Source organism: Aquarana catesbeiana, linkage group LG02 (assembly GCF_042186555.1).
Source record: "Aquarana catesbeiana isolate 2022-GZ linkage group LG02, ASM4218655v1, whole genome shotgun sequence".
Lineage (NCBI taxonomy): Eukaryota > Metazoa > Chordata > Amphibia > Anura > Ranidae > Aquarana > Aquarana catesbeiana.
In genome coordinates, this window is record NC_133325.1 from 381,901,178 (window position 1) to 381,921,201 (window position 20,024).

Sequence of the window (20,024 nt, forward strand, 5' to 3'; positions counted from 1 at the left end):
ACAGTCGTTCTATCATGTTTGGCTAATGGAACTTAGCTGTGGCCTGTCCTCATTTTTAAAAGAAAGACCTTGCCTAAAAAGGTCAAATTCCCACCACGAATTACAGTGCGCGCACATATTAAAGGCTCGATGGATGAAGACGGAACAAAAAAATGGCTGGAAGAAATTTGGAACGGACGACCAGGAGCAGCCTTAAAGAAAAAAAACATCATTGCTAGTTTGGGGATATGTTCAGAGCCCACACATCTGATGACATAAAAAAATTGGCAAAATCTTCTCAAGTTTGGCCATTTTTCCAGGTGGGCTTACATCTGTATTGCAGCCCCTAGATGTGTGTTTAAATAAACCTTTCAAAGATCGTGTGCGAAAGATGTGGCATGAATGGATGTCATCTGGTCAAGCCCGACTGACAAAAGGTGGAAATCTGATGAAGCCTGACATAGAATTGATAGCAACGTGGGTTCGTTATCCATGGGAAGGGATTCCGGAGGACATGGTGCAACGCGCCTTCAAGAAATGTGGCATTAGTAATGAAGACAGCGCTTTGTTTTAGAATGACAGCAGTGATGGTGATGACTGCGAACTCAGTAATGATGACAATGTCTATGCTGATAACCTCACACCAGCTAATGCTGAAGCTCTGTTTGGACATACAGATGATGAGGAGGAATCCAGTTTTGAAGGATTTTAACTCTTGTGTTTTAGCTTGGTTGCTGATTGAGCAAAGGTTTTTGTACTTTTAAAGTTATTGTTGATACCAGATAGTTTTTATTGACCCTCTTTTCCACTTACAGAGCTAGTTTACTGTTTTTCTTTGAAATAAATATTCAAAAACATTATTGGTATCTATTTTTATTTTTGAAATGTACCGGTAGCTGCTGCATTCCCACCCTAGGCTTATACTCCAGTCAATAAGTTTTTCCAGTTTTTTGTGGTAAAATTAGGTGCCTCGGCTTATATTTGGGTCGACCTATACGCGAGTATATACAGCAAGTTTAAATTCAAGGTAATTTTGGCTCTACTATGAAAGACACAATAACATTTGAGGTCATTCATCTACGTTTAGAGGCAATGAAATATGGAAACAGCAGACATTTTTTTATTTCAGACCAACATAAGATCATCTTTAAATACAATGCCTGGTGTCATTAAACAGTTAAAAATTCTGAAAAAAAATGAAAATAAAGACTAGTGATCTCAATGTGACATTTAAGTACTGATTCATCAGACGAGTTCATGTTCTAGTTATTATAAGTCCATGTGCAACTCCACTGCAGATCTTGACACAAAGGCACTTGCTGGGTACACATCTCTCCATTTCAACTGTCATGCATTTTTCCTTGTGTTTTATATTTTTTAACATGTGTAGTGCTTTTTAAATGTGTTTTTTTCCAATGCATTTTTTCATGAGCTTCCATGAATTTCAATGGACCAGAAAATTGCGGATAAATGCTTAAAATATTGGAATGCCTCAATTTTTGCAACGTAGCGCACAGATGTGAGGGGCCTCATTGTGGACATTGTATTATCATGACACATGCATATTTATGCACTGCAAAATGCACATGAAAGCACACAGGTGTGAATAAGGCCTTATGTAAACACCAGAATACGAGCAAGTGATGCACCCACCCTGTGGTATCAGACTCATAAGTAATGATTAGTGAACCAATTCAGAAATAATGCCATAATTCATGAAACTTAATTTCCTGGATTGCTGAATTACAGGATTTGCATTTCTATGTCCAGAAGAATACATATTAATTAGCAGCAGCTGTCCAGCAGCCAATCACAAGGAAGATAGGGAGATAATACATATCATCTAGATGAGTACACTGCAGGGGATATTTTACTAAGTGATATCAGCTTATGCTTAAATAATTAACTTTAGTAACTGTCATACTTTAGTTTAGTGCTTTAAGCTGCAAACATGATTGTCAAAATTACAGTGATGACAAAATTACAGTTGGATGCAGTTCTAGCTAATCAAAGATGTATGAGGTAAAACCCTTTTTTTTTTTCCTTCTTTTTTTTTATAATATAACCAGTATTGTCCCTCAAATCTGTCCCCAGCTTGCATCTTTATGGAAAGATGGAAGAGCTTGAAAACTGAGAATTATTTTTAAACAAGCTATCCTTTGGTAATCACAATGGCCTGACTGTTTGAGACAGTCCAGCATAGGCTCTGTTCTGTGTATGGGTTTCATATAGAGGTAACCAAGTCATTCACCCTATCCATTGCCAGTCAAAAGTCGAACTGTCACTCCTATTAGAAGTATTATCACTGCTAAAAACACAACTGGTCCCCTTCGGAGTATTAGCTGCTTGGTGGAGAGAACTTCACCCACTACATTCACAGCCTCTAGGGATGAATCGTCTTCTAGCACCAGATGCTCTGTATGACTGAACCCAACGTCTGGGACAATAACTGAACCTGTAACATCCTGTTCCACAGCAGAATAGCCAGTATAGCAAGACTGCACGTCACCTGCATAAAAAAAGTCAGAAAATACTATTGTAATATCCACTTACTTCAAAACTTTTATAGAAATGGGGATTAAGCGAAAACCTAAATTGACTAGCACAGGTTCTCTCATAGCATTACTGATGTAAATAAAAGGCAAAATAAGAATAACTGTTTCAAAAGTACAAATTCTATACAGTGTTTTTGTACACTTGCCATTTGTAACTGCGCCAAACTCGGTGATGGAATATTCCACCGCTGAGGTGCTGCATGCATGATTTTCTTTCTCCGATTTCACTCCTGCTCGAATCTGAGCCTAAAAAAAAAAAAAGATAGATTTTCATGTCTTTTTCTTTGAAAACATATTAAGGCAACACTAAGGGCCACGTTACACTGCTGCAATGCTAGAATTAAAATTTTTCTGCAACCACAACTTACATGGCGCATAAATATTGTGATAGGACACCAAGGGGCTGATTTGCTAAAACCAGAAAGTGCAAAATCTGGTGCAGCTGTGCATGGTAGCCAATCAGCTTCTAACTTCAGCTTGTTCAATTAAGCTTTGACAAAAAAAAAAAACCTGGTTTCTATGCAGAGCTGCACCAGATTTTGCACTCTCCAGTTTTAATAAATCAACCCCCAAAAATCACCGTGTAGAGGTGGTGAACAGCGCTGGTGAGAGAGCAAGTAAAGGGTGTCTGGGAGAACAGGGATCCAATTGAAGACAGGTGGGTTCAGCCTATAGTGAGTCAGGGGTGCAGTGGGAGCGGTCCTTTCACATGGGCGGTCCGCCCAGCGGACTCCGCTTTGCTCAGCGGGGGGATCAATCCGCTAATCCCTGCTGAGCAGGCGGATGACAGGTCTGTCTCTGCTCACTGTGCAGAGACGGACCTGTCAGAGTCCCGCTCTCCTCTGTGGGGAGATCGGATGAAAACGCGGTCTGTTTTCATCCGATCCACCAGACGGATGTAAAATAGGGTCACCATCCGTCTGGATTTGGAGGACAGGATCGGATCCGATAGCAGTGGGTGTCAGTGAACATGTCACCGCTGATATCCGCCGCTCAATGGGAGTAAATGGAGGCTCAGGTCTGTCTGGAAAAACTGACAGGCGGACCTAATCGGAAAGCCTGTGTGAAAAGAGCCTAAGTCAATGCAGTGAAACACTGGGCCTCCACCCACAGGGTGTTCATGTGATTCAGACTAGGACAGCTTTGGCAGCATTGGTCTATTAGCTGGTGAGCCTTGTCCTAAAAGTACTCTATATATTTCACTGAAAGTAATAAGATCTATGTTTATATTTTGCGGAAGACAGTCCTTTTTATATTGAAGAATAGTCTATGATGTTCAATAAACTGGAAATTTGACATGAGCAAATACTGTCTGCATAAATATAGTGTGTGTATGTGTATATACAGTTGTGCTCATAAGTTTACATACTCTGGAAGAATTTATGATTTCTTGGCCATTTTTTAGAGACTATGAATGATAACATAAAAACTTTTTTCACTCATGGTTAGTGTTTGGCTGGAGCCATTTATTATCAATCAACTGTGTTTACTCTTTTTAAATCATAATGACAACAGAAACTACCCAAATGACCCTTAATACCATGTATTGCCCCCTTTAACATCAATGACAGCTTGAAGTCTTTTGTGGTATTTGTGGATGAGGCTCTTTATCTTCTCAGATGGTGAAGCTGCCCATTCCTCTTGGCAAAAAGCCTCCAGTTCCTGTAAATTCTTGGGCTGTCTTGCATGAACTGCACGTTTGAGATCTACCCAGAGTGGCTCAACGATATTGAGGTCAGGAGATTAAGATGGCCGGTCCAGAACCTTCACTTTATTCTGCTGTAGCCAATGACAGGTCGACTTGGCCCTGTGTTTTGGTTCATTGTCATGTTGGAATGTCCAAGTATGTCCCATGCGCAGCTTCCTGGCTGATGAATGCAAATGTTCCTCCAGTACTTTTTGATAACATACTGCATTCATCTTGCCATCAATTTTGACCAAATTTCCTGTGCCTGTGTAGCTCACACATCCCCAAAACATCAGCGATCCACCTCTGTGTATCACAGTAGGAATAGTGTACCTTTCATTATAAGCCTTGTTGACTCCTCTCCAAATGTAGTGTTTATAGTTGTGGGCAAAAAGCTAAATTTTGGTCTCATCACTCTAAATTACTTTGTACCAGAAGGTTTGAGGCTTGTCCCTGTGCTGTTTGGCGTATTGTAAGCGGGATACTTTGTGGCATTTGTGTAGTAATGGCTTTCTTCTGGTGACTCGACTATGCAGCCCATTTTTCTTCAAGTGCCTCCTTATTGTGCATCTTGAAACAGCCACACCACATGTTTTCAGAGAGTCCTGTATTTCAACTGAAGTTATTTGTGTTTTTTTCCTTGCATCCCAAACAAATTTCCTGGCAGTTGTGGCTGAAATTTTATTTGGTCTACCTGACTGTGGTTTGGTTTTAACAGGACCCCTCATTTTCCACTTCTTGATTAGATTTTGAACATAGCTGATTGGCATTCTCAATTCCTTGGATATCTTTTTATATCCCTTCCCTGTTTTATACAGTTCAACTACCTTTTCCCACAGATCCTTTGACAATTCTTTTGCCTGCCCCATGACTCAGAATCCAGAAACGTCAGTGCAGCACTGGATGAACGTTGCAAGGGTCTGTCAGGAGTCCAGAAACTCATTGACCTTTTAGACACACAAATTACAAGCAAACAGATCACAGGTGAGGATGGTTACCTTTAATAGCCATTCAAACCCCTTTGTATCAACTTGTGTGCATGTTATCAGGCCAAAATCACCAGGGTATGCAAACTTTTGATCAGTGACATTTGGGTAGTTTCTGTTGTGATTATGATTTAAAAAGAGTAAACACAGTCGACTGATTATACATGGCTTCAGCCAAACACTAACCATGAGTGAAAGAAATGTGTTTGTGTTATCATTCATATTCTCTAAAAAATGGGCAAGAAATCAAATTCTGCCAGGGTATGTAAACTTATGAGCACAAATGTGTGTGTGTGTGTGTGTGTGTGTGTGTGTGTGTGTGTGTGTGTTTATATATATATATATATATATATATATATATATATATATTCCATAACTTTATGATAACCTATTATCTCACAATAAACATGTTGTCCCTGAAGCTGATGTGTTGAAAGCAGAAAAAATGTCCATCACAGTTTGTTATCTATGGGGCTGCATAGCCACAGACCTGTCAGGGAGCCCATGCTGACCCGTATCCACAGCCAAAAATGTCTACAATAGGCACGTGAGTAATGGAAGAAAGTGGCCTGGTCTGATGAATCACATTTTCTTTTACGTCCTGTGGATGGTCTGGTGTGTGTGTTTCACTTACCTGGGGAAGAGATAGCACCAGGATGCAGTATGGGAAACAGGCAAGCTGGTGGAGGCTGTGTGATGCTTTGGGCAAAGTTCTGCCGGGAAACCTTGGGTCCTGCCATTCATGTGGATGTTACTTCCTTGATCTCAATATTTTTATAAGAGAGGTGAGAGTATTTCCTAAAACGCATTTTAACGTGAACAACTGAAATATATCCCAGTCTGTAGTTGCCATTGCCCTAAGTGGGTTGAAAATGTTCCTAAGGGACAATTTGTCATAATTATGAAGAATTTTTCCAGGTCGGAAGACCTTATATCCCAGTCACAAGTTATCAAGAGAAGATTTCTAGATAAAGGTTATGACCCACTAAAATTAGAGAAGGTGAGGTATGAAGTTAGCAAAAACTACATAGGGGGTCAAAGAAAGAAACTGAAGAAGAAGCAAAATAATCATAATTTGGCATTTGCATTCATTTTTTATAACAATTGCCAATAAAAGGCGCTTGAAAGCATTATAAGAAAACATTGGTCCATTCCTATGAAGGATACAATATTGGTTCCTTTGATTCCCAAGAAACCTCAGTTTATACTGAATATCAAAAATCCACTAATTTGTGGGATAGGTTTGTCCAAAATGTGGTTGCCCCCCCCCATAAAAACAGATGTTAAATATGTTAGACATGAAGGGGATTTATGCTTGTTGTAGATGTAATATGTGTAAAATCTACCACTTGACCTCCGGGAAGATTTACCCTTTACAACCAGGTAATTTTCGCGATATGATACTGCGTTACTTTAACTAAAACTGTGTGGGCATGCAAAAATAAAATTGATGAAATTTTTTCCCACAAACAGAGCTTTCTTTTGGTGGTATTTGATATAAACAAAAAAAACCCAACAATTTTGAAAGAAACACAATATTTTTTACCTTCTGCTATAGAAACATGAAAAAAAAAAAAAAAAAAGCAACTAAAATAAATCGAATTCCTTCATAAATGTAGGCCAATATGTATTCTACTACATATTTGTGGTAAGAAAATCCCAATTATATATCTACTGGTTTACGCGAACGTTATAGCTCCTACAGACTATGGTATACATTTATAGAATTTTTTTATACCAGTAATGGCGGCAACTATTGCAGGACTGCGATATTGTGGCAGAGAATCTGGGGACCAGTGACACTAATACAGTGATTAGTGCTAAAAATATGCACGGTTACTATACTAATGACACTGGCTGGGAAGGGGTTAAACATCTAGGGCAATCAAAGGGTTAACTGTGTGCCTAGCCAGTGTTTTTGTGTACTGTATGTGCTGCTTTTGCTAGGGGAACCACAAAATCCATCCCTTCCCCTCTGTCAGAACGAAGATCTGCCTTGTTTACAGATCTCCGTTCTGTGTGTTTTACCGATGATCGGTGGGTGCCGGTGGACATCCAGTGCCCGGCACCCGCAGATCTGCTTCTGCTGTGATTAATCACAGCAGAAGCGGCCCGCCAGCGGTGAGTGCACCCCGTAGACGGAAGTGGAGAAACATATATATTTACGTGATTCTGCACAGGAGGGCTACCCTGTAGCAGCAAATCTGCTATAGGGCAGTCCGGAAGTGGTTAACACAAGGAGAATTGATTGCTTTAAATCATATGTAACAGGGAAGAATTACAAGATCAGGAAGTTTATTACTTGCAACATCGCTTGTGTAACCTACTTACTTCAATGCCCTTGTGGTTTGCAGTATGTGGGGTGTACCACCAGAAAGCTTAAGGTCAGATTACATGAACATGTTTAGAACATCAAACAAGGTTTAAAAAAAAAAAACATAAAAAACAGCCTCTCTAGACATTTTAGGCATTTACACAATTGTGATCCATCATTACTAAAATTCTGTGGAATAGATACAGCTGGTGAACACTGGAGGGGGTTTTACAAGGTCAGGGATATTTCGAGAAATGAGAAACACACGCTACAATTTTAATCATTTTTACATGCTGTCGTGTACAATTCAGCGATTTTTGCGGAGCGAAAACAGAAGATTGCATTGGATTGTAAAAGCACTTCTACTGCCCCTCATCTAGTGGGCAGAAGGTTTGGTAAGGTAGATTATCCTTTGGGGAGTTGATGCATGAACTCACGGGAAGTGTGGTTGGTTTGGCACTTTTTTGCACTATATAATGTGAGCACATATGATTGAGTCTTATATTTATAGGATTTGAATAAAAATGGTATCACACTCATTATATATTTTATAATAATACTGTGAAGCTGGAATCATTTGGAGCCTTCAAAGGAGGAATACCCTTGGAGAGATATGATATATGCCAGAGTCTAATTAATACTCTATAAAAATAGCTTGTACATGGGGAAGGTCACTGTACGGATGAACACTGGGTGATTGGCAAATTACATTATTATAATATGTGAGCAACATAATTGCTTCTGATTTAAGAGTTTTTTCTGGGACATACTACACTATACAAAGGATATCCTTTGGATACAAAGCATATCATAAGGAGGAAGTGTTTTTTATGAAATAAAAGACACTACACACATTGCACAATAAACTTTATTTGACCCGTAGTTCCAGCTGCTGGGGCTATCCTGACTTTTTCCTGTGCACTAATATCATTTATAAAATACCTAAAGCTGCTGACCAAGTACATCACTTCATGGAAACTAAATCTGATGGCAGTGGCCTCTTTCAGCAGGATAATGCGCACTGCCACACTGCAAAAATGATTCAAGAATGGTTTAAGGAACACAACCAAGAGTTCTATGTGTTTACTTGGCCTCCAAATTCTTCAGATCTCACCCCTACGAGCATCTGTGGGATGTGCATGGAAATACGATGTAAGTCCGATCTATGGAGGCCCACCTTGCAACTTACAGTACTTAAAGAGGAAGTAAATTCAGCCCCTCAAATGATCCTTCTTAGTAAATCAAGTCTGATAAAGCTTTCCATAACAATCTTCATTACTCTTTCCCCCCTAAGGATGTTTCTTAATTTTTTTCCCAGTCGATTTGAAATTCCTGCTTCCTGGCAGCAGCCAGCACCACCTTAGCTATTGTCTTCCGAATCTGAAGAGCGTTTTTTTATGTTTGTCCCTGCTGTAACCTCGCAAATGCCAAGTAATGTTGTAGCCAAGCTTTGTTTTCATTCCCGATTACTAAAGCAATCATGTCCCACATATTAATAGCATAGAGAGATGAGCAAGCATTTCAACACATATTTATTGATCATTTAATGCGTCTTTGACACAATCTACATGATGTAGCTGATCTCCTTGCTCCTGTGTGCCATGCAATGTGCTGATATTTACACCCCCTGTAACACAGCAAGTCACATGGGGTGTTTCAGGAACTTAGGAATAGCACTGTAACCTCGCAGTGCCACAGAGAGATGCATATAAATGAATGGAGTGACGGCACAATGAGCGTGACGTGAATCGGGTGAAATATGTGCATGTGCCAGTGACGTCATGAAAATGAAAAAGGGCAGATTACAAGCAAACGGAGAAGGTTAGAATTGATTCATACACAGCAATATGTACAGTGCTTATTACTGATTTAAATGGGAAAAATGTATCTGGGAGAGTTTACTACTACTTTAAAAAGGATCTGCTACTGACAGCTTGGTGTCAGATACCACAGCATACCTTTAGAGTTCTAGTGGAATCTATGCCTCAATGGGTCAAGGCTGATTCGGCAGAGAATGGGGTCCTTCTACTCAATATTAGGTGCATGGTCATAAAGTTATGACTGATCAATGTGTGTGTATTTTTTTGTTTTTAACAAATAGGATGCAGGAACACATACATACCTCCTGACACACTTTATTCCAGTTCATACGTAGAACGTAGACCACAAAAAAGGAGGCTTGCATAAACACAGGGAAGATCATTCCAATCCACAGACCTACACAAATTAAAATGGTATCAACTAAGATTTTTGAGACTGTAAAGTGTTATTTCACTGAAAACGAAGCCCTGAAATATTCTATTGGGATTGACCACAGTCGCCTGGGTAGCATTGGAGAGCAATTCTTAAAGCTCAATCCCAGCTTAATTTTTTTTTAGATTTGCAAGGAACTTTTGATATTGTTTTGCGTTCCCATTCAGAGATTTCTTCTCTCTTTCTGTACATTTGATGGGTGTCAGAGAGAAATGAATGTAAGGAAAAAACCCCCACTTCCTGTCTTTTAGATGGATGTCACAGAAAACAGGAAGTACATGCTCTAATAGAGACACATGCTGCAATAACACTACATTTTATAGTACAGTGTGGGAAGTTTAGCACCCCTTTCAAAATTTAACTGCTCTCGACAGCCTCTATTCCCCTGTCCAGCTGACAAATATCACACTGAACAGAAGAGAAGTGAAATCTTTTCTATGGGGACATACATGGACAACATTAAGGGGCCATCCATACCTCTCTGCATTCATTACCTTGCACTAAAATCCCTGCATTTTAAAGCATGTTAACACAATACACAGTAAACACATGGTATATGTGGTTTGCAATTAATTTTGAATGGCACCCCAATGCACATTTGCAGTCAACAAAGAAACAATGCAAACAAGCTACAGAGCACCACAACACATGATGTGAATGCGTGGTTGTGTCTGGTGTGCTGTACTGCCAAAAATAGTGCATGCAAAAATACATCTGCATTATGGCTCTCCATTCTTAGTGAATTAGATGCCTTAAAGTGGATGTAAACCCGAAATTTTTTTTAATTTTTTTTTTATATCATACTGTAGATTTCCTATCATTTGAGCCCAGTCTTGCCACACAGAGTTATTCCATCTCTGAGCAATCCTTTTTTATTGTTCAGTGAGATAAATCTTGACAAACAGAGAAAAACTTTGTCAAATCCTCCCCCTTGCTTGAGTGACAGGTGATTTACATATCTCGTGCACTAGCCTAAGAGACATGCAGTATTTTTTCATTCCCTCCCACTCCTTTCTTTTGCTGCTCTGCAAGGATTGGATGTTCCTGGTCGGTGTCAGTAGGACAGTGGACAGTGTTAGTAGTTTTTTATTTTTATGTATTTTCTTTTTACAAGTTAATTTGTTCTTAATTTTTTTTTCACAATCCTTTTTGGGGGTGGGGGGCTTTGGGCTCTGGACCGTGTCGGTATGGGGGGGGGGGGGGGGGGCAGTTGTAGTGTCAGTAGTTTTTTATTTACAATTTTATTTTGTAATATTTATGTATTTTTTTTGTATCAGCCCTGTTGGGGGCTCTGGTGACATGTCAGGGGTCTAAACCGAGACATCTCCCATTTGAGACAGGGACAGAGGACACAAATTCCCCAGTCCTTTTCTCTGCATTGAAGATGAATGGAGAGGAGACAGAGGCTCCTCTCTATTTATAAACTGAAGCAGAGTAACACACAGGTTACTCTGCTCAGCTATCACAGGAGCGATCGGTAATGAGCGCTCAGTGTCCCTTTCAGAAAAGAAAGGGGCCGGTATATGACATTCCGGCCCCTTTCTCCGCTCCCCATCCTGATAGATTCTCCCCCCCCCCCCCCAAGAGAGGAGGGAAGCCAGCTGCGGGGGACAAGGGGGGGTGGATGGGGAAGACACAATGGGAAGATGAGGAGGACACAAAGGGGGGTGGAGAACACAGGCGCTGGAGGAGGAAGACATGGAGAACAGTTGGGGATGACCGGTGCAGCGGGGGACAGCTGTGAACACTGATCTCCCTGCATGGCTTTTCAGGTGAAAGCCGCGGGAGGGAGAGGAGATGCAGATGATGAAAAGCCATGCAGGGAGATCGGTGCTTACAATCCACCTTGTATGTACCAAACGACATATATTTCCAGATAAAAGTATCAGTGATATCATCACTTGCTGCACATACAGTCTGCCCGCAGATAACTACAAGAAGTGGGACCAGTTATTCTACACAAAAAGGATAGCAATAAGGACTGGTCTTTATTATTTATTATATTATATATTATATCTGGAGGAAATACAAAATTTACCAAGATTCAAGTAAGAATACACAAGCCTGTTCTATTTTTAGACAATATTTGCTTATCCCAGAGATTAGCTTTAATCACTGTATACTGTACTTTCATATCTATTGTTCATACCTATTACTCCAAGTTTTGCTGCAAACATCAGTGTTATTCCTATGGGTAAACCTACAAGGTAATACCCAACAGCATTCGTAACAGCACCAATCTTTTGCTTTCCGGTTCCTCGAAGTATGCCAGAACAGGTACCCTAGAAGTAAACACTGGTTGTGAATCATGAGCGTCAATGATGGGCCATTACATATATTTGAGATATACAGTAGATATTATAATACTTACAGCTATAGCATCACACAGGTGAAATGGAACAAAGAGGAGCATAAGTTTGGAAACCAGTGTTACAATCTCTCTAAAAGAAAAGGAAATGAATTAAAGCAGAGTAGCCAAGGGGTTTGGTTGGAACCTGTCCTGAACAGACATATCTGCATAAAAAGCCTCAAACCGGATATGATTAGTCTTATTCCAGTACCACAATTGGAGGCAAGTTGGCTGAATGTTTTAGATTTACTGTAACATGATGTCTAGGGAACACATATATGCCCTAAGAGGCTGCCTGCAATGCAATGGGGAAAGTGGGGGTGGCCAGGGAGGAACAGACTGTAAGTGGGGGTGCTTGTATTAAGTGGCTGTGGAGTGGAGTAGGGGGATGGTGGCTATGGAAAGATGACAAATGAGGGGGTAGAGTTAAATGGCCGGAGGGATGACATATGAAGCGGGTAGGGTCTTTTTGCAGTGAAACAATGCCTACACCCCTTTCCACGCCTGCATCCCTGTTCTGCTTTTTCTCTTTACTAGCTATTGCTGCACATTTGTCCCTTTCAGTCCCCTGTGGCTCCTCTTGACCCCTTTTAGAATCTGCCAGCTTCCCCATAGGCTCCATCTCATACCCCCCTTCCCTTCCTGCTTAACTCCACAGGCCCCTTATGGACAGCTCCACCATGGCCATGCAATATACTTATTTAGCCACCATAGCTGCTAGAGGTATAGCAGTTGTCAAATTGTGCTGAGCAGGGCCAGTGGAAGCAACTGTACTGCCCTATTGTCTCTGGCCTTAAAAGAGAGGCAGGATGAGCAGCATTGGAACAGCCAACAAAGTGGGGGTGCCGCTTAAGGCTCCAGCCGGGTCCTCTCCTGTAGTACACCGCTGGGAGTGCTGGCAAGGACGGAGCTCATCCCAGCTCCAAATGATACAGCAGAAAAAAAAGGTCCTATGTACCGCACATCACTGCAAGACCCTGTGTATATGTGAAATGACAGCCTTAGCCCAGGCTCAAGCTGTCATTTCACATATCCACAGGATTTTGCAGTGATGCGTAGTGCATAGGACCTTTTTGTATGCAAGACTAGAACACCCATGTTCTAAGAAGAGGGAAGTGAGCCTAAGACCAGTGCAGCAGGAGTCCTCTAAACAGTAAAGGAAACAGAGGTTCTGTTTTACTATGCCTTTGTTTTAGTTTCTTCTTGGGTTTTGATTTTATATACATATATAAAAGGATAATCAAGAATTCAGTAAAAATAACATTTATTCTACCCACCTGTCAGAGGTAAACATATAAGCAATTACATCTTTCAGTCCAGCCAGCAAACTACCAGACACTAAAGAGCAAAACACTAGGAGAAAGAAAACAAAAAGTTTGGGCTAAAATGTAACAGCATAGTTTTTCAAGAGTTAAAACTCTAGAGACGTGTCCTCCTTTCACTAGTCATTTGTTACACTCTTTTTACAGTTCTCTATGAGGGTCTGTCACTGGCTTCATATCCCTTCACCTATGCTGTAGGATGTGATACACTAACATACAGTATAGGGGAAGAATAGCTAAACTGCAAAAATAAATAACATTCTATGGTTAAAAGTGAGCCATCACAAGCTTCTCTAGGATCAGACTGCATGTAGGCTGTGCATTCTGAATTTGCCTCTCCCAGGAAGCACACCTGTATTATATACTTTAAGGAGCAACCAAAAATGCGTCTCTGTTCTTTTGGTTTCACATATACAGATAAAGTCACAGCATGTGCTTTTTCAGCTTCTTATTGTCTAATGTAATGTAATCTGAAGGAAAAAAAACACTTACCTAGCTTACATATTCAGTGCACAGTTACATAAAGATTAGCACAATGATAAATATAATCACTGAATACTAAATACAATGTAAAATGTAAAGTATGAAGCCCAATTTATACTAAGAAATATGAAGCTAAAATAGTGAAGATTACACTAACCACTTCAGCCATGGCTGTCTTTAATATTGATTGAACCCTGGGCAAACATTTTCTTGCTCTCCTCAGCTAGACTCAAAATGAGTTTACTGCAGCAGATCAGGCAGTCACTGCAATTGGCTGCCAGAGGTTACAGCACATCATTACCGCTCACTGATTAGTTGCTAGACATTACAGCACATCATTTCTGCTTGCCGATTGGTTGCTAGAGGTTACTGCACATAATTACTGCTCACTAATTGGTTTCTAGCGGTTACTGTAAATCATAACCTCTGCATCAAACCGTGCTGGTGACCAAACTGCACTAGCATTGAGGGGTGCGCTATGTACAGAGTGCAAGGTTGAGGGGTACACTACATATAGAGTGCATAATTGAAAGGTGTGCTACATACAGAGTTGAAGGGTGCACTATGTACAGAATGCAGGATTCAGGGGTACGCTAGGTACAGAGTGCAGGTATGGGGGGTGTGCTACGTGCAAGGCTGAGGGGTGCTCTATGTGGAGAGTGCAGGGTTGAGGGGTGTGCTACGTGCAGAGTTGAGGGGTGCGCTATGTGCAACGCGCCGGGTTAAGGGGTGCGCTACATGCAGAGTACAGGGTTTATAGGCGTGCTACATGCAGGGGGTGCGCTATGTGCAGAGTGCGGTGAGGTAGGTGTAGACTGCAGGGATGAGGTAGGTGCAGAGTGCAGGTGTGAGCTAGTTGCTGAGTGTAGGGTGAGCTAGGTGCAGAGGTGAGCTAGGTGCAAAGTGCAGGAGTGAGCTAGGTGCAAAAAGCAGGGGTGAGCTAGGTGCAAAGAGCAGGGGTGAGCTAGGTGCAAAGAGCAGGGGTGAGCTAGGTGCAAAGAGCAGGGGTGAGCTAGGTGCAAAGAGCAGGGGTGAGCTAGGTGCAAAGAGCAGGGGTGAGGTCTATTGTGAGGCCAACTGCTTTCTTAGCATCGGTTGACAGAAGAATATATTAAATAGGTTTCAACTGGGTGAAATGAATGGTGTTGAGGATCGGTTGGGCGTAACAAAGCTGTAATGCTTCTTGAATAGAATGAACAGTTCTTCACAAGATTACTTGTTAGCTCAAGTTGCTTTCTGTTACAGACTTTGAAAAAGCATGCAGCAAATGATGTCCTAATCTGTAACTTCATTCCAGATCAATGAATAAATATGTCCTTAAACTAGCTTATCAGCATAACAGGCGTCCAGGATTGTCAGCAATGGTAGCTTACATATTTCTTTGCTAGCAGGTTTCCTTTAAATAAAACGAGTTGTCAACAGATAAAGTTTTCTGCTGCTGTAAGAATAAAATGCATTTATGTAACAGTAAACATCTATCTTACCTATGCATACAAGGACAACTTTACATGAGGTTTTTGCTTGCTCCACATTTCCAGCTCCTAACGCATTCCCTATTCTGACATTTGCTGCCACAGATAATCCAACTGCTACCTGCAAAAAAATAAAAAAATCATGCAACATCACTCTAGATTATATATTTTCTTAGATCAGTAATCGGGGTCATTATCAGAGGTATTTAGTCTTATCAGGTCAGTTTTCAAACACTCTTTAAAGTTTAAAAAAAAATGTATACCCTATATATACAGTGGGGAAAATAATTATTTGATCCCCTGCAGATTTTGTACAGTTTTCCCACTTACAAAGAAATGAAGGGTCTATCATTTTTTATCATATGTGTATTATAAATGATAGTGACAGCCTATCAACCAAAAATCACATGATACAAATGTTATAAACTGAGTTGCAGCTCAGTGAGTAAAATAAGTATTTAATCCCCAAGCAAAACATGTCTTAGTACTTGGTGGAGAAACCCTTGTTAGCAAGCACAGAGGTAAGATGTTTCTTGTAGCTGGTTACCAGGTTTTCACCCATCTCAGGAGGGATTTTGGTCCACTCTTCTTTACAGATCTTCTCTAAATCCTTAAGGTTTCTTAGCTGTCGCTTGGCAACTTAAAGTTTCAGCTCCGTCCATTAATTTTCTAAAGGATTAGGGTCTTGGAACTGGCTAGGCCACTCCATGACCTTGATGTGCTTCTTCTTGAGCCACTCCTTTGTTGCCTTGGCGGTATGTTTTTGGTCATTGTCATGCTGGAGGACTCACCAATGTCCCATCTTCAGTGTTCTGGCTGAGGGAAGAAGGTTCTCATCCAAGATTTTACAATACATTGCCCGTCCATTGGCCCCTCAATGCGGCAAAGTCGGCCTTTACCTTTAACAGAGAAACAGCCCCAAAGCATAATGTTTCCACCTCCGTGCTTGAATGTAGGGATGGTGTTCTTAGGGTCATAGTCAGCATTTTTTTTCCCTCCAAACACGGCGAGACGAGTTAATGCCAAAGAGCTCAATTTTGGTCTTAACTGACCACAGCACTTTTACCCAATCCTTCTCTGAATCAATTAGATGTTCATTGGCAAACTTCAGATAAGCCTGTACATTAGCCTTCTTGAGAAGGGGGACCTTGCGGGCGCTGCAAGATTTCTTGTTAAATATATTTATTGAGTTTTCACAGAAGAAAAAATAAAACGATACAATACATGGATACATATCAATCGTCAGAAGATCTTTGCAGTATGATAAAAAAGATAAATAAATAAGTTAATAAAATAAAGTAATTTTAGAGATATCTTACAACCATATTTACTATACACTAGTTGGGATTCTAGATGTAAGATTAGAGAAATAAATCAAGTTATTAGACTAAGTATCCACAGGAATATTTTAGGAAATAATAAAAGAAAAGGAGAGGGAGGAGAGATAAAGATGGAAAGAAGGAAAGAAGAGAAAAAAAAAAAAAAAGAGTTTCCCAGGATGATGATCCAGCTCTCATTAGGTATACAAATATAATATATATTTCAGTAATAATATGATATATATCTTAGTGTGGTAACAACAGAGATTGGTCAAAATCTGTAGGGAGGTAGTTTTTAACCCATGGTTGCCAAATTTTGCGAAATTTATTTATTTTATTTTCTTCAATAGCTGTCATCTTGGCGTATAAAAGTGCTCTGTTCATTCTGTGTTTAGCTTCAGCAAGAATTAGATTTTGGGACTTCCACGCCTTGGCAATCGTTTGTTTAGCTGCAGTGCTAAGTTGGATAAACAATTGGAATTGAGTATGGGTGAGTATTGTGGGTTTAAGGTTTAGGAGTGCTGTTGCAGGATCTGGAGGAATCGTGATTTCCAGGGCTTTAGAAGCCATAAGAAATATATTCTTCCAGAATTCTTCAACTACGGGGCATTGCCACCATATGTGAAAATGTGTTCCTGCTGTGTCACATCCTCTAAAGCAATTAGGTGAATATGTGGGGACAAATTTAGCTATTCTAGCTGGTACAAGGTACCAGCGTGCTAGAACCTTGTAATTAGTTTCAACAGCAAAACAATTTGGAGAAGAAAGTTTTGGTGGCTGACCATATATTCGACCAATCTTGTTTATTAAACACTCGATTCATATCTTGTGCCCATTTAGTTGTGTATGAGGGTAGAAACTCACTAGATATCATATTAAGTTGGAAATAAAATATTGAGTTAAGTCCTCTAATGTGTGGATCACTTATACAAATCCGCTCAAATTGAGTCATTTGATTAAGAGTTGAGCCTGTACTAAGAAGTGGTTCATAAAAAATTTTAATTTGTAAATATCGAAATATTTCAGTTTTAGGTAACCCAAAGGTTTCACATAGTACAGGAAATGTATAAATAGCTTTAGTCGAGGAAAGATTGTATAAACGAGTCAGGTTCGTAGAGGTCCATGCACAGAAAGATTTGGGGAATTTCCAGGCAGGATAAAAGGCTGGATTATTAAGAAATTAAAGCAAGGGATTATGTGTTGATTGAAGATTATGTGCAAATTTACATTTATCCCATACTGCTAGGGTCTGTTTCGTGATAGGATTAGAAAGATGTATTCTATCAGCAGGACAAAGCCAAAACATATTTGCCACTGAGATAGGGTCACTTTCCACTGATTCAATAGCTACACATAGGGGAGCTTCTACAGAAGTATGATACTTGTGTATAAGTGCTAGCTGTGCAGCGTAGAAATAGGAGGAAAAGTTGGGCAATCCCAAACCACCACTCAATTTATTAAGGTAAAGCGTAGATTTAGGTATACGAGGTTTGGTGGTACCCCAAATGAAGGACATAACTCTACGTTGAGTAAGTCTAAGAAAGTAAGATGGTAAAGAAATAGGGAGTACCCTAAATAAATATAAGAATTTCGGCAGGATTGACATCTTTACCGCATTAATCCTTCCCAACCATGACAATGATAGAAGAGCCCATTGTTTCAGGAAGCCGGAAGTTTGTTTAAGGAGGGGTAAGTAATTTGCCGCAAAAAGGTCTTTAAGAGAGATTGTGAGTTTTATTCCTAGGTATGGAAGCTGCTTTGGAACCCAAGTAAAGGGTAAGGAAGTTTGTGCCTGCCGAAGTTCTAATTGAGATAAGGAAATATTTAATGCATTTGATTTTGTTGGATTAACATGTAGTCCTGATATTTAGGCAAAATTATCTAGTGTTTTTAGTAGATTAGGGGTGGATATATGGGGATGAGACAAAAATATGAGAATGTCATCCGCAAAGAGACATAGTTTATGGTGATAACCACCTAGTTCGATACCTTTAATGTCAGGATTGGTTCTAATAAGGTGTGCCAGGGGTTCTATTATTAGGGCAAAAAGTAGAGGGGAAAGAGGGCATCCTTGTCTAGTGCCTCTTTTGATATCAATCATTGTTGACTTATAGCCTGCATATTTGATATATGCTCTAGGATTATTGTATAAGGATGAGACCCAGGTTAAAAAATTGTTTCCAAATCCCCATTTACCAAGGATATATTCCTTATAAGGCCACGTAACCGAATCGAATGCTTTCCTTATGTCTAAGGATACAAGGCAAGCTGGGATTCGTCTAGTTTTAGCCGCATTAATAAGTAAGAGTGCTCTCCTGATATTATCTCCAGCTTGGCGTTTAGGCATAAAGCCTGTTTGGTCTTTATGGATTAGTAGGCCAATAATATTATTCAGTCTAGTGGCCAAAATTTTAGCAATTCATTTTATATCGAGATTTAGGAGGGATATAGGACGATAATTAGTCCAGGAGGTGGAGTCAGAATGTGGTTTGGGGATCATTGCTATTATAGAGGTGAGACTCTCTGTTCTAAATGAGTTACCTTTAAGGATCGAATTGAAGGCTTTAGTTAAGACAGGTGTTAAGATTGATGCAAATTGTCTATAATATGTTGCCGAAAATCTATCTGGGCCTGGTCTTTTACGTAATTTTAAAGATTTTATTGCGTTAAGGACTTCAGTATCTGTAATTGGACATTCAAGAAGATCTTTCTGTTGTTGATCAAGGTTAGGAAGCGTGATATTGGAGAACAGTGTGTCTGCTTTAGTTTTATCAAAGTTTGAGGCAGAAGAATATAGTTTAGATAACTTAGAGCGAAAAATTTCAAGTATTTTCACTGGGTTACTTGTGTAAGATTCCCGGGATACTTTCAATCTGATAGGCGTATGTATATGTTGTGAATTTTTTAAAATTCTGGCCATAGGTGTATCAGGTTTATTTGCCCTGCGATATTGAACATGCTGGCGTTTACTTATAAGTTTATCTGCGGTATCAGTAAGAAAAAGATCTAGATTCAGGCGGGCTTTTTCTAGTTTGGTACTGTTGGTAGCATTCGGGGAGGTTTGAAAAGTTTGATGACAGTCATTAAAGGTAGATTCAAGTTGTGCAAACAACAGTTTGCGTTCTCTTTTAAGGTTAGTTGCTTGTTGTATCAGTCTACCCCTAATGACTACCTTGTGCGCCTCCCATAATGTAATAGCAGAGACATCGTCTGTATCATTGGATTTTAGGTAATCAGAAAGTGCTTTTTCAATCTCAACACGATGAGAAGGGTGGGTCAGAATTGAATCGTTTATACACCAAGT

At 40.0% G+C, this 20,024-nt stretch overlaps 1 protein-coding gene across 2 annotated transcripts in view; it reads right to left on the reverse strand.

Moving 5' to 3' along the window:
- Positions 1 to 1,372: 1,372 nt before the first annotated feature.
- LOC141128080 (multidrug and toxin extrusion protein 2-like) overlaps positions 1,373 to 20,024 on the reverse strand; it is a 188,429-nt gene continuing 169,777 nt past the window's right edge. For both annotated transcript variants that reach the window (XM_073615145.1, XM_073615144.1), the window contains 7 exons: positions 15,414 to 15,522; positions 13,402 to 13,477; positions 12,146 to 12,215; positions 11,924 to 12,056; positions 9,644 to 9,738; positions 2,681 to 2,780; positions 1,373 to 2,488 (listed from right to left, as the gene is read on the reverse strand). In XM_073615145.1, the coding sequence (XP_073471246.1) occupies positions 2,232 to 2,488; positions 2,681 to 2,780; positions 9,644 to 9,738; positions 11,924 to 12,056; positions 12,146 to 12,215; positions 13,402 to 13,477; positions 15,414 to 15,522 (840 nt within the window). In that variant the 3' untranslated portion in view covers positions 1,373 to 2,231. The remainder of the gene's footprint in view (positions 2,489 to 2,680; positions 2,781 to 9,643; positions 9,739 to 11,923; positions 12,057 to 12,145; positions 12,216 to 13,401; positions 13,478 to 15,413; positions 15,523 to 20,024) is intronic.